Source organism: Dermacentor andersoni, chromosome 2, assembly GCF_023375885.2.
Source record: "Dermacentor andersoni chromosome 2, qqDerAnde1_hic_scaffold, whole genome shotgun sequence".
Taxonomy (NCBI): Eukaryota; Metazoa; Arthropoda; class Arachnida; order Ixodida; family Ixodidae; genus Dermacentor; species Dermacentor andersoni.
In genome coordinates, this window is record NC_092815.1 from 145,837,240 (window position 1) to 145,852,577 (window position 15,338).

General features: G+C 45.7%; 1 protein-coding gene across 1 annotated transcript; it reads right to left on the reverse strand.

Annotated features, from left to right (window-relative positions):
* Positions 1–326: 326 nt before the first annotated feature.
* On the reverse strand, positions 327–14,653 carry LOC129387511 (uncharacterized). Its single transcript, XM_055076481.1, has 3 exons — positions 14,579–14,653; positions 5,431–5,529; positions 327–996 (listed from the first exon to the last, which is right to left on the reverse strand). The coding sequence occupies exons 2-3, from the start codon at positions 5,478–5,480 to the stop codon at positions 327–329; spliced, it is 720 nt and encodes a 239-aa protein (XP_054932456.1). The 5' UTR covers positions 5,481–5,529; positions 14,579–14,653.
* Positions 14,654–15,338: the final 685 nt, after the last annotated feature.

Consider the following 15,338-nt stretch of genomic DNA (forward strand, 5'->3'; position numbering starts at 1 on the left):
CATAGTGGGGGACTCTGGACCACCTGGGATTCTTTAACGTGCACCTAAATTTAACTACACTGGTGTTTTCGCATTTTGCCCCCATCGAAATGCGGCCGCCGTGGCCATGATTCGATCGCGCGACCTCGTGGTTAGCAGCCCAACACTGCAGCCACTAAGCAACTACGGCGGGTGTGAAGGTAACGTAATTTTTTGGTTTAGTTACACAGTGGCCAATGAGAGAAGATTTCTTCGCCATTACGAAAGATAAAAGAAAGACAAACCAGTTCTACAGCCGTTTCTGCGGCAGCACTTTGACTCACTTTATTCGCTATAGAAGGAATACGCTACTTAATAACACCCTTCTTATCCTTGAGGCTTTTCTTTTTCTGCATGGTCAGCTTGAGCTTGTCCCTTTTCAGACGCAGCACTTCTAGCTCCAACTTGCGCTTCTCTTGTTTGAGAACTAAATCCTCCTCCAAACTTCCCTGGAGCAGCACGCCAGCGACCCTGAAGGCGTCGAACGCACTCGATACCTTCCTTGACGCCTCCACAATGCACTGAACTTTCTCCGCTGACGAGTCCCGTAGCTTGTCCGTCGTCTTGGGAAAACTGCGTGCCCTGTCACTTTTGGCTAAGTCGAGCGGACAGCCTAAGAAGCCGCCCAACTGATCGTTCGTTGAGGCCGGCTTTCTCGGCGGAGCGGAAGAAGTCTGCAGCGGCTTGTCGCTACCGGCGCTTGTCCTGGCCGTCCGATCCACGCGCGGACCAGCGAAACTTGGCTTGCGACCGCAGTGCAGGGGACTCCAGTACTTCCTTATGGGAGTAGTCCAGCTGGAATCACTAGGGGAAGAGAAAAATGGAGAGCGCAAAGCAAAGGGGCCTTCCATTTTCAAGCCGTCGGACAAGTACTCCTTGAGGTCCTCCAGTCGCCGCTCTTCGGTGTCGGATAATTCTCCCATCTCCGGTCTATCCTCCACTCCGGCCACGCAGCCTCGCAGCTTCGGCTGCTGCACGCTGAAATGTGAAAAGGTAATGCTGCAGTAAATGGTACTTCGAACGACCGCCGCAATGAGTAGCGAAAGAATTAAGCGTACGATCTTTTCGCATGCCTTGTACGCCTGATTTCTGCGCTGCAGTAGATTTAATTTAGGTTTTCAACTAGCTCTTTCTTATACCTTGTTACGGCGAACGCGAATAGTAACAAGCCGGGCCCATTCACAGTGCCACGTGGGTTTTTTCATGCAAGTGCCCTGCATGATTACTGCTGCCGTTTTACTTTGTTTTCTAGTGTTGCTATAACCCGTGACTGATAGCTACAACAAAGAATGACGTGCACGTCTTATCAAGCTTTTGTGGTTGTCGGTAACATATACTACCTACGTTCAGAACGCTCAAAAGGCGTTCTTGCAGCGAAACGCATTTCGCGTCCCTGAAAACATGGTGTTGATAGCGAGACTCCACGACGACGGGGTGGGCGCGCGGTCGCCACGAGCATCCATGTAATTGCTATTGCAATAAAGTTACACCGCGGGGGGGGGGGGGGGGGGGGGGGATGGGGGGGCGGCTGCAGTGCACTCCACGACGAATATGCACTCCAACGCTTTTGTAAGCAGTGTACCCGGCCTTCTTCCTGATCCGGTGTCCTCACCGAAGCGACAGGCCCGTGACAGGCCCGACAGGCCCGACAGGCTTCTGAGACCGGCGTCGAATAGTCAGAAGTGCGCTCTCGTGTAGGTAACATATCGGGGTCAAGCTGGACCAGATCAAAACAAGATGGTTGTTCGAAGCTGGGCTGGTTGGTTTACGTTGGATGTGTCAAGCAGTGGAAACGAAGCGCCGAATCACTCGTCTTGTTGAACACAAGAAAGACAGATTTTGCTTAAAGAAAAAGCTGGGAGGTCGGCCTGAGCTAGTGAACCTGCTAATCTGCAATAGAGAAAAGGAAAAAGGACATGATGCTTTGGCAAGGAATATAGAGTAGAAAAAGAGAAGGAGTTGATACGTATGTACAGCCGCGAGAAAAGTTGGCACACCAATACTGCGAAGAAAGGAAAAAAACGCAATTCTACGCAGCCTTCACATATGTAGGCTGAAATGAAAGGGTACGACCTGCATGCGCGTGTTCTACCAATGCAATGTGCTCGCCTTGAAGTGATTCGACGTTACGGATTGGTGCTGGAATAAATTTTAGTTCTTGCTGATGCTGTGGTGTACAAGCTTTTGCTCGAGTCTATGCGGCCCTACTAAAGCTGCTCGTCCAGTCCCGCGGCATGCATCAAATTCAATAAACACGTCAAAGCAGGATAGACGCTCTAATCGATTAACAATGGAGGAACAAGGAAACGGAGATCAGACGCCAACATTTTAATAAGAGGACTTGCAGAAACGTTGTTGACCCTCACGAAGACAAATTCCTTGTTCGCAGTCACGTTTGGGCTGAGACTCGTATTGCTTGCCCGCTTTTGATGAAGCTGGAAGAGTCCATGACAATAATGTTTTGATGACAACTAGAATCGATGTCTCGTCGCTATATTGCAGCCACCGATTAAGACAGAATCACGTTCATTCGTTGACCGCGCGCTTGATGGCAATGCGGATGGAGAAACATACGCTAGCCGACGAAGGATAGTTTATCGCTTTCGCGAGCTTTCTTTTCACTATAATATACGGCTGGGGCTTGTTCATTCATGATGACGGCCCCACTCATGGTGATTACCCTAAGGGCCCGATTCTTGTCGCTTAGGGTAAATAAATGAAATGAAATTAGTAATTTAATTCCACCACACGACAGTGGGACAAAGCGAGACACGTAGCTCTGTATAGACTTGTGCGTCTCACTTCATTTCGTTGTCGCGTGCCTGCTATTTCAATTACACAAAGTAAGGTTCATAATTTTACAAACCGCATAACGTTCACTAAACGTTCGAGCACGAACTAATCAAGCATGGTGTCAGACGCGCACAAACACGAACAGATTTCACTCGATGATCGGTAGTAGTCGCTCGCAAAGACCTTGCACGACGCGGAGCTCTGGCAGCAGGTAGCGTGCTTACTTTATCGAATCGAATATTTCGTGCTGCGCTCGCTTCACCATTTCAACTGTGCGGCTTCTCCAAAACTCAGATTACGCGAGCCCCAACGCTACGCGTGTGGGAACACAGTGCGCATGAATCCAACAGCCATCTCGGCTCGCCGTCTACCCTCGCACCCGCCGTCGACGACCTGCAACGTACGGCGTGCGGGCCGCGTATGTGCTCAGCCGCGCGGGTAGCAATGTTCGTGCCAGAGGAGGAGACGTGCTCTCATCTCCTCTCGTCCAGCCCTGCGGCAGTACGGGCACCATCACGTGACCTTCAACATTGGTCGCGCAGGAAGACGACACGCATCGACCCCGTCAACCTTCGTGGCTCGCCCTCGGATGCTTGTCGCCGCACTGGCACACCACGTGACCACCAACGTACGGCGCGCGTGGCACTCATTCTCTGCGTAATTGCACTTTATTCGGGACAGCACTGCGACGGCGACGGCAAAAAATTATCCTCGAGGGTTCGTGTATTTTGTACCCCAATAAGAAAGCTTATTCGAATTTTTTCGAAGCCCTCCACTACGGCATCCATCACAACCCCCTGTGCTTTCATGACGCCTGTGTTCGCCTGTTTTACTGCAATAAATATTGTTTTCGACAACGGCATCAACCTCCATCCTTCAAACATAGCTGTATAAATCGGTATTTAATACGGAAAATACATTTTCGCCAAATAATTTATGAGAAGCAACCCAAACGCTATTTTAAATCGCACAACGTGACTGCGAACATCGCACCCGGTTTGTTCGCATAAGTTGTACAGGCACTCTTTAGACATACTGAATAACTTGTGGCTGCGACAACTAATATACCTCCTGGACTAAAGGTCAACCTCTAATTTTGGTTTATACTTAACTGTAAATTTTGCTCAGTAGTAAATTCAGCATACACGGTTAATTATTATTATTATTATTATTATTATTATTATTATTATTATTATTATTATTATTATTATTATTATTATTATTATTAATGTAAACATACAAGCGCACAAAGGAAACAGGGAGCGAGCAAGCTGAGAACTCCCCCGAGAGGGCACAACACCTGCCTACTCTTTCGGTAGGAGGGAATGAAAAGAGGAGCAGAAAATAGAAAACGAAGAAATAGGAAAGCAAGTAGAAAATAAACAAATTTTAGAGACACGGACAAAAGAGAGTAAGAACACGAAAAAAAAATGTCTATAAACGAGAGGCCAAATCAGTTTTCTGCATGAAAGTTAGTAAGGTTCTATAGGCCTGTTCGCGTTAAGCAGCAGTCCCTCTCGGAAACAGTCAATAGTCAAGGGTCATACACTTGAGTCCAATCAATCCATATTCTTTAATTAGCAGTACACCTTGTGTGGCGAATGCGGGACACTCCAATATAAGGTGTTCAAGTGTCTGACCGGAGCCACAGGACGTACACAACGGACTGTTAAGTGTGATCCTTTTACGCACCATAAGCATGTGATAGATTTTCCAGAACTTCGACATTAAATGCGTCAGATTCTGTGTTCTTTTAGGTTCTGCATAAAGTTGCCCATTCTCATCTTCAGACCTTCGAAATGAGTGGAGGGAGAAGGGAAAACGATGCTTTATTTCTTGATTGCATTCCTAGAATATTCTTCAGTGGTCTTGATATAATTTCTCATAATCCGGCCGGAAGTTCACCTTGACTTTAACCTTCGCCAGAATGTGTTCCACGGAAATTTATTTCCGTCTTCTCTCCGAAAGCCTCGTCAATTTCATCGAATACTCTAATACTCTCTTAGCTGATTATTGTCCAAGCTGACAGCAACGGTCACTGCAAGGTTGACTAGTTTGGTAATTGCAAGGCAATAGTCGTTCGGTATGCTTGTGGCCCACCCGCTCTGGTAAAAGAAAATTCTGCTCTGTCTATCGCCATGCCTGAATGCAATACAAATGTTCACTCCGACATGATTCGGATTTCGAACTTCAATAAAACTCGAAACAGTCTCGGCAAAGCCTGGCATGGCAGGACAGCCCCGTCGGGCCGAATTTCGCTGTGGATTCTCGCATAAGATACACATTTATAAGTATCGTTGATGAGCTCGACATTTATTCGCACAGCTATTTTGTCTACCTGCGCTATGTGCAACTACGATACACTGAGCATGTCGGCATGAATAATAGTTCTGAGTGTATTTGCACCAAGTGAGAATGCGACAACCATTTGAGAGCGTGACACAGAACCTAATATGGTTCTTGGTTTTTTCTTCTTTCTTTTCCGTTTCTTTTTTTTTTCGGTCGTATATACGTGCTCGTGAAATACATCCCCTTTGCCATCACATTTTCGTCAAGCAACAATTGTTTCTGGGAGTGCTTTAAGCGTACTTATGGCCGCGCTTAGGGCAGCTACATTACCTGACCGTGTTGTAGCCAGGTGCAGGAGCTTGGGGGACTTGTGACTGCATCTCTTGCGGGACTCGGCGGCTTAATCCTGTGGCTTCGTCCACTTAGCACCTCTGCTCGGAGCATGCATGCGAGGAATACATTATAGAGAGAGGCTGGCGCGTTAACATTTGTGCTCTAGCCAGCTTTTCAGCGTTCGGTTGGGGGAGAGGAGAATAAGATGTGAAGCAGAACTGGGAATACTACGATTAGGAGAGAAAGGCTCATGCACATGAATAAAATTTAAAAAATGTGCATGACAAGCATTGCTTTTTTCTTTTTCTTCACATTGCCATGCATGTTCACGCCATCTTTCAGGAAATCTCTACCAGCTTTCATGGTCCAGTCGGCAGTGCATGCAGTTTCCATTGTTGAACAGTGGTTTCCTCCCTCCCTCTCTACTCCCTTACATAAAACAGCTCCAAACTCCCCCTCCATTTTCTTATGCCGAGGAATTTTGAACATTGCCCTTTCGTCCATCAATCGAACTTCCCCGTAATGCATGTTTGAAAAGATGGTAGCATGTTCGAAAAATGACATTTCAAGAGATCGGCCAAATTCCAACAACTTTCAGTTAGCAACGTTGAGAGAGTGCTCGTTTCTATTAACATGCAATTTACTACACTTAGTCGTAACTTCTTTGCTGCGTCATAGCAACGTAGTGGTCAGGATTAAAACATTACTACAGCGCAGCAGGAAAGTTACGAATAAGTGCCGTAATTGCGTGTTATTGCAAAAGATTGTTAACTCCACGTTGTTGACTGAAAGTTGTTTATGTTTCACCAATCTTTCGAAGTATTTTTTTTTTCAATTCTCTTTGATCAGCTACTCTGGTGCACTTCTGTAATGTCCGACAGATGGACGAAGGTTCAAGGTGCTACATTCCTGGGCATCATGTATTACAGAATTTCCTAGTGAACGACACTAAAGCAAATAAATTAGACGCTTAGACGGTGGCACTCTTTTCGTTGCCTTATTATATCGTGTTCAAACAGCTAAACCCTTTTTGTAAAGCAAGAGGACACAAGCTTTACAGGCGCGTGGCGTTTAGAGTGGTTTATATATTTAATTCTTTACTTACATGAAGAAAAACGAAACAATCAGTCCACAATAACGGTGTTTTTTCTATAAATAACATCTTTCTGTACCTCTAATAACATCTTATTTTTGTTCACATATTTATTAGCTAATTTTTCCGTGCGGCCTACGAATACTGAGTTTTAATTTAACGATACAGTTGCATGCACACAGCAGAAAAACTATGTATAGTAATAAAGTTAAGAAAGAACAGATTGGAATTGATCGTTACCATAAATGTAAACAATACCTGGGCGCCATAGATACATCATGAAATCGACGTAAACGTAATAAGTGTAAGTGACACAAGAAAACCTCGTAAACAGAAAAACATCACTGAACAGGTGGTATGAAAGCGCGGCATTCTTATCTATTAACACCACACGTGCTTTGGAGATGCAAAGACGAAGAACAATATTTTGGCACTGCCAACGAATTAAACCACTACGGTCCAGTATCCACAAAGAAAGCGTCAATGAGTAAACATAAGAAAGCGTGAGTGAAAGTATAAGAAAAAAACATTTTTCATGTTTAGTTGAAAAGTAGAAGCAATAATGTAAATCTAAATGAAAGCACGTGAAAACCAATTAGCCACAGGTGTGAGCCTAACCCACATCTGTGGGTTCTGCTCTCCACATACGGCGAAGGGGAAGAAATTGTAAGCTACTTCATTTCTGAATGAAACAAGGACATCGCAGAAGCCGCTACCGAATGTCATAGGAATTTCGAAAGTATTAAAAAAAGTACAGCAGAACTCATCTAACGATGACTGTCGACGGTAATGCGATTAGCAATCCAGCGATGTTGCGACAAGCAATGTTCCTGACGTCACGTTTATTTACCACGTGTAGTGGTATTTCGCGGACTTTCGTTGATTCGGCTATACTCCACACATTGCGACATCGTCCCACTTTGCTACGGTACTCGCTTGCCACGGTCGCCCACTAGTATGGAGGCTTGACGACGATTGCATGACGCCGACGCAGTTACGATGAACGAGGACGAAGGAATTATATCGATGGAACGACAAAGGCGTATACCGACTACATGACAATGCGATGTCGATTATTAAAATATGGCGATAGTATACGACGACAACGTGAGGACGACGACACGAAGATAATTAGTTCGCGGCGATGTCGCGACGACGACGGTGTGACGACAACCGAATTAAAGGGAAGCTGAAACACTTTTCGAAAAAAATGAGTTCTCTTCGGCATTCTACAGTTTTGAGTCCCCTGAACAAGAATATCTGGTTCGAAAAGGGCGGAAACAAACGCAAGCGGCTGTTTTTCCAAGAAAACGCGCACCAGCGCCTCAGGGCATCGCGCGAACGCCGCTGTTGCCCGTGATTGGTCGGGGCTGCTGTGACGTCATTGGCGGCAGTCGCCGGTCGGCGCCGCCGTTTCAGAGCGTAGCACGCTGTTCTGTTCTGGCTTCATAGCTGATGGTTATATTACGCTCAGTTTTACAAACACGATATTAAGGAAGGACAGGACGTGGACGGACGTTGCGCTGCGTCCGTCCACGTCCTGTCCTTCCTTAATATCGTGTTTGTAAAACTGAGCGTAATATAACCATGAACGTTCACCAACTAGCCCCCTTCATTGCTTCATAGCTGAGTTGTAAGCATTATGGAACGTTCTCGCTGTCTCGGACAGCTTGTATTTTCGCCGTACATGTTCGAACCGACAGCCGATACGGAAAACGATGGCGGCACCGGCGGCATCGGCGGCAACGACGATGTAGAGTGTGCCAACAGCGAGAGCAATTGTGTGCACCTTCTCGCGCGTTGGAAATCTTAGCTGGTACTTATGTTTTTTTTTTCATGTAGCTGCAGGTTCCAATGCCGGAAGAAAAAATGCGCTTAAGTGTCACTGGGAACTTGCTGCTGGAAGAATGCCGAAGCATTAACTTCTCATTAGATTGTAAACACGGGTGCAATTCTGCGACGACAAGCACCTTGCCGCTGCTTGTCTGAAGTAGTCCCGTGGTTTTTTGAGTGTTGATACACGATCGCGAACATAAGTGCCGCGTTTCAAAGCGCGCACATGCAGTGCTGCGGGGTACAGTCATGGAAGTTGCTTATCATACAAATCCAGAGATGGCCAGAGGTATTATATGTGCAATATTCATACTATGGTTCGACGACTTTGCGATTGTGGCTCGATCAAGAATCGGTATGCGTGCTCCATGCTAGTGTTGACATAAAGATATTGGGCAGTTTTAGCACCGCCGTGTGGTAAACACGATAACTGCAACCGTACGTCGAATGTCACTAGGCAAGCCTATACTCCATGTCATACCTCAGGTGCAACGCTGTGGAAGCTACGCACGAAGTCCGGTCACCAAAATTGATTACTGCGCGCGTTTCCGTCTATGCTTCGTAGCGTGCCAGCGGCGTTTGCTCGCGCGAGCATGCACGTGAAGCTGCCGCGACGGGCTGCAATTAAAAAATACCGAAAAGAAAATTGATTTAAAAGAACGTGCTAGCAGCCGTATAAGTACACGGATTGTTTCTATGGGTAAATTCTTTCTTTTTTTCATTCATAACTGAGCTTATATATGGAAAATTTTCTCAAAGATCGGGTCAAGCAACACCGAACTTTTTCTAAGTGCGAACGCAGCCACTGCAAGCAGTATCTCAAGCCCCCACAGCGTTGCACCTGATGTATGAAACGGAGTATAGCAACGCTAGCAACAACGCGTTTCCGCATTTGTCGTAAGGCTATCCGGCTACGCTAAAACTGTGTTACCAGACGTTAATGGCTGCGAATGTTCGCATTTCTCGAGTGCATCAATGTGGGTCTAATCAGGCTTTCATTAAACTATGTGCACCTGCATGTGCTGCGTGTTGATGGAAGATGAAGAGCACAGCACAGTTGATTCCATCGGCACAAACGTGTCTCTCCTCACCGCACGGACCCACTGCGCTGCAAGCTTCTTGTCCTTCGGAAACCTGTGAAACACCACATCGTCTCGCCCGCCTGTGTTCACGCAGCCGAATGCTGCACAGAACGAGGGCATGTTGGGCGCCCTTGGCTGTAGGCACTCACGCAGCACAGAAGGAAAGAACCCCAGTTTACGAAAATCTCAAAAGAAAACAAACGTGAGCGGCGGCGGCGGCAGATCTCTCATAGCGTCGTTCAGTAAAGCGCAGGACGGAAAGAGGCATGCCAGCACGCCGGTCCGGCAGCTCGGTCCCCGCCAGTGACGTCACTCTTGCCGGTTCTCTCCTCTGGCAACCACCTCACCCGGCGCTCCGGGAAGCGATGGGGGCGTGTCCGCGGGGGTGATTTAGAAAGCGATTTCCGCCCCTTATAATAATAAAACGAAGAAAAAAATTACGGAGCCGTAAATTATTAGGTCTGTTCTTCCCAATCCCAGCAATTCATGGAAATTGAAAACCGTTTCAGCTTCCCTTTAAGGGGCTGGAATGACGATGGCCCGACTAAGATGACATGAAGACGAGAGTACGACATCGGAAGCATGATAGCACCGGTGTGACGGCGGCGGCATAATCACAATTCAGTGACTACCACACGAATACGATAGAATGAGGAACAAAGAATGACGTTGACGGATTGACTAAGCCGGTATGACGACGACGGCATGACAACAATGGGATGACGACATTGAAGTGGTGACGATGGCGAAACGACAGCGCGACAACGATGGCATGACGACGGAATGACGAGAGTCGGATGTCGAAGTTACATTTATGACGGCGGAACAAACGACAGGACCCTGACGACGGTGTGATGACGAAGGCATGACATTGCAGTGACAACGATAGCATGACAGCGGCATGAGGACAACGGGGTGACTATGAGTGCATGATGACAATGGCAAGACAATGATTGTATGACGACGATAATATGACGACGACGCCATGACGAGAGTCGGATGGCTTAGCTGGAGGGACCATGATGGCACGACCACGACGGCATAACGCTGACAGCCTAGCACTAGAGGCATGAGAGCAAGTGAGGATGACGGCATCACAAGGGTGGCATAATCACGATTGAATGACGGCAGTATGATAACACCGCCTTCGTAGATGGAACGACGAAGGCGGTATCACAACGATGACATGGCGGCAATAGGATGATTTTAGTGAAGTGATGACAATGATAAAACAACAGCGTCACGGCGAAGGCAAGACGATGACTGTGTGACGACAATGTTGTGATGACTACATGGCGAGAGTCTCTTGACAAAGCTGGAATGACGATGATAAAGCGACCTCGACAGCATCATGACACCGAACGCATACCTAGTGACCCAAGATATCAGAGAACTTTGGTCACTGGGTCAGAGTAGGAGGCGTAGCGAGGACAGCATAATGAGTGCCAGCTCGCGAAGCTAGAATGACGACGATTGAACGACCACGATGGCATCACGACCAAGAGCACACTCCCAGTGGCCCAAGGAGGTAGGCAACTTGAGCCCGAATAGTGCTTGCGCGGCCTGTGGTAAGTCAGCCATTTTTTCCGACATGCTGTGGGAGTGCTTGTCATTGGGCCCGAAGTTCACGAAGTGGGACGCGCTCCTGCCAAGTCCTGCAAAGACCAAATCCTGGCCGTGCAGCACGCCGGCGACCGGGCCGGCAGGCTAGACCGGTCACTCCCGTCGTGGGATTAGCCGGGTGCGCGTTTTATCGCGTTTTGCTGGACCTATTAAAAGTTTGTTCACTCACTCACTCACTCACTCACCCACTCACTCACTCACTCACTCACTCACTCGAGCCACTGGGTGGGCGTAAGAAGATAGATAGATAGATAGATAGATAGATAGATAGATAGATAGATAGATAGATAGATAGATAGATAGATAGATAGATAGATAGATAGATAGATAGATAGATAGATAGATAGATAGATAGATAGATAGATAGATAGATAGATAGATGCGTGTATTACCTATGGAACAAGAGTAGGCCATTTCAGCGCATCTGGACCAAAGACGCGATGCGGATTTCGACGACACACTCTTAGCTCAGGCGGCGGAGAAACGCGACAAAGCGTAACTGCCGGCTAAAACCCCTCCGTGACGTTTTCTGCCGACGAAGAGCGTCGATGAACAGCCTTTACTGCCACCCACGACATCTAAACTTTCAGACGCCGCGAAGCTCGCGCTCCACAGAACCGCAGACGGGCCACCGGGTGAAGAAAGCCGCCCGTCTACACGAAATAACGTCTTTCTAGCGGAGGAAGTCCTAGTAGTAAAACGGGCAAGTTATCCAAAGAGATAAGTTTACTAAAGGAAAGGCGTGTAGGTATATTTTAACGCAATTACCATCGCAGGTTATATCGCACACTTCCTGGTATATAAATATCTATTCCAGGGTCTAACCGTTTTCCTTTCACGAATATATGAGTCACAGGGTATGTGCCGCTGTTTATTAGATCTTTTTGATGCCAACTTAAGTCACTGAATATGTGTCACTGGGTACGGGGTTCTCTTTACAATGATCCTCATAACATGTTAAAAATATCGACCCCAGTTACGCACCCATCATACTATAGCTTGCTAATCACATTAAAATCACAAATTATTTCCCGAACATGGATGCGCCGCCATTTTTTTTTTCTGTTTCGTTGCGTGATTCCGTAGAGCACAGAATCGCTGACCGACGCGTTTACACCAGTAGTATGCAGATCGCTACGTACGCATATATTTTGCCCCATTAAATGTGTGCTGCACGTGTTCCGCCATAGTCGGTGATGACGTATTTTCCCGTGAAACGCTAGTCTACGCTCAACAACGAGAAAGGCCGCTATACCGGGGTAAAAAGAATAACTGACTTCGTGAATCCGTCCTAGACTCTCCCGCTATGACTCCAGGCTTGATTCAACAAAAGTTAGGCATGCCAAGTGCGTTGCGGCGATACGGCATGGCAGTTTTGAGACAGATAATATATGCCCAGTAGAGTTAGTCGCTGCAAACTATAAAAGCGACAGTCTAGTTAACCATGTAATTGCTTGAGGGTGCATATCAGGGGTTGTCCACTCTTCTTGCGGATTCTCGTGTTTCAGCCTTACATGTCTGTTCTTATTAATCTTCCAAACTTCCAGCAACAATGAAATAGGATCAGCTGATATCGTGTCCGCACGCATGTGCGACTTCAATGCACGAATTAAAAACTGCGACTGCTTTGCGTATGGTGCTTCCAACTGGGGGTTGACCCTCCAAGAAAGCCGAGCGGCTACAATTATTCAGGTGCACAAATTGAAGTGGCTTCAATACCTACTGTTTTAGAGACTGCCGTGAAATGCAAGACAGTTCACCTGCGAAAACATCACTACAATATAACTGCATTCTTTTTTGTTCTAGGTGCCAGTTTCATTTTTCTTTAAGCCAGTCTGCAAATCACGCCCGGAGCAATTTTGCATGCTTTTATCCCTCACGCAAGTATCTTTAATTGCAATTCGAATGTTTCTCTTCAGGCAAGAAGTTTGAGGATATGGAAGTTTAGGAAAGATCAAGGAGCGTATCCTTTAATTGCTAACAACACAGCGACCATCGCGCTCGAGTATCTGCCGCAGCAGGAGAGTCGTTAACGCCCGGTGATCCAATGTGCCCTCTCTATGCACAACAATAATAATAATAATGTTTATTTCCAATCAAGAAAGATCGAGGAGGCTGCAGGTAAAAGCTGCACGAACAAACGGCAGCTTGACAGGAGCCCGCAGCCCCCTTTACAAGGCGACAGTAAAAAGGTTACAGAAAGTGCTTGATCAGCCGTTTATAGAGAGCCCACTGTCTTGTGTCTAATTTTCGGAAAATCCCAAAAGACAATTAGAAAACAAACGCCCTCCTCGCTCCTGCCCAAAAGAATAAAAAAACTACGCATCATAGAAACATGACAGTCATACAGAAAAAAGAACTATCCGAAGAAAGAACAAAGCTTACTTGAGAGTCGTCGCAACTATTTACAAACAATACATTTTTTTGTCCAATCAGCTTGCCTTGCTACATATGAGCGTGTTTAAGCGAAGCCGTGAAGACTCTCTGCATATACATATAGTGGCGGTGATTGAGCCAGCTTATCGCCTATAAGCCAACCCATGCAATTGCTTCTCTGGTCAATTCGAACCAAAGCAGCTCTAAGAATTTTGTCCAGTGTAACTCTCGTTAAACTCTGCCAATACCTTCCGGGAGAGTCACAACAAATGGAGAGTGTGCGCTGTTCATAATGGAGTAGAGCACTTTGGACAGCTAACAGGGTCTTCTAGTGTTGGACCCTAGGCTTAAGTCGCAAAAATTGTAAGCGCCGCTAGACTCCGAAGTATACGGAAAAAGGCTTAACATACTCGAGCAAGATTACGTTGAACGCATTAAATAAAGTGAAGCTCGCGGCAACAATATATATATATATATATATATATATATATATATATATATATATATATATATATATATATATATATATATATATATATATACCACGAACTTCACTCCCTCCAGACTCTACGCGAAAGCTCCATCGCAGTTCGAACGAAAAGCGCGCAAAAAAAGAAACTAATGCCCGTGTCATCATGCAAGAAACCATCGATTATGCTGGCAACCATCCACATGTAAGAAACAGTAAATATTTTGCCGATATTGCATGCTAGTACATAGAAGAACAGCTAGGGCATATGGCTGCTTAGTGATGCGAGTCCGTCGCAAAATGATGTCAAAAATAACCATCATAAAATTCAGTCGCAACTTGTTCGACCTAGGATAGTCGCTTCGTTAGCCATTTCCATCTATTTGAAGGTGATCGTGCGTCACTCAGTGGACCCCATATTATATATATATATATATATATATATATATATATATATATATATATATATATATATATATATATACTATGGAATGTGATAACAGGTTTCCATATCGTATTTCGTCTTGCCTACAGCAGGATTTCGTACTGCGTTGAGCAGATGAAGTAATTTGAATATTGTAACATCGTTGGTACAGGTAAATACCCCACTACACTAGTATTCTACGGGCGACACAGCGTAATGAATTAAAAATAGAGAATAGTGCTTACCAAGTAAAGCAAGACGGTGGTTTTCCTGCTTGCAAGTAGTCATAAAATGATTAGTCGCAGTAACATAGAAAGATCGCTCACAGCAGATCAGCAACAAGAACGCGAATAGAGACAAATCAGACGAGACTCAAATGACTGCGTTTAAGTGTACAGGTGGTCGATGAAAGAACGCATAAGTGTTATTGTTGCGTCGCTATTATTGACCGAGTTTATATTGTCTTACAGACCATTTAAGCACTTGTTTTTCTCGCTCCTGTAGGTTGCTATTGTAAGCATGCAGAATATTGTTTTGTGCAGAGTTTACGGTTGCGTCCACCTTGTTCAAAACTGCTGTTTAGAACGTTTACTGTGCCTAAATATGGTGCACAGTTTTGCATGAAATATTCAAGAACATTGGACATGCTTCTTATATCTTCATTCGATTTTTGACAGTTTAATAAAGCGGAACTTTACCACAGTAGACTTTACTATTGGTTTTCCGAACCCGCATATAATATAATATAACATAATATAATTTAATATAATATAACATAATATAATATGACCCGCATATGGATAAGCGTATAGCATGCATATACCTAAATGTATGCGGTATCAAAGCAACGGCGGCGGCGACGAAAAGGATTCTCTTTAAATGTCCATATAATTGCTTCGCAATAAGTCTCAAGCGTCCGTGCATATTCGATCATTTTGCTGTAGCCTCTGCTGCTGAGCACATACCGGCCCGTCAGGATAGCTGATGCTGGGCATCTTCGTGAAA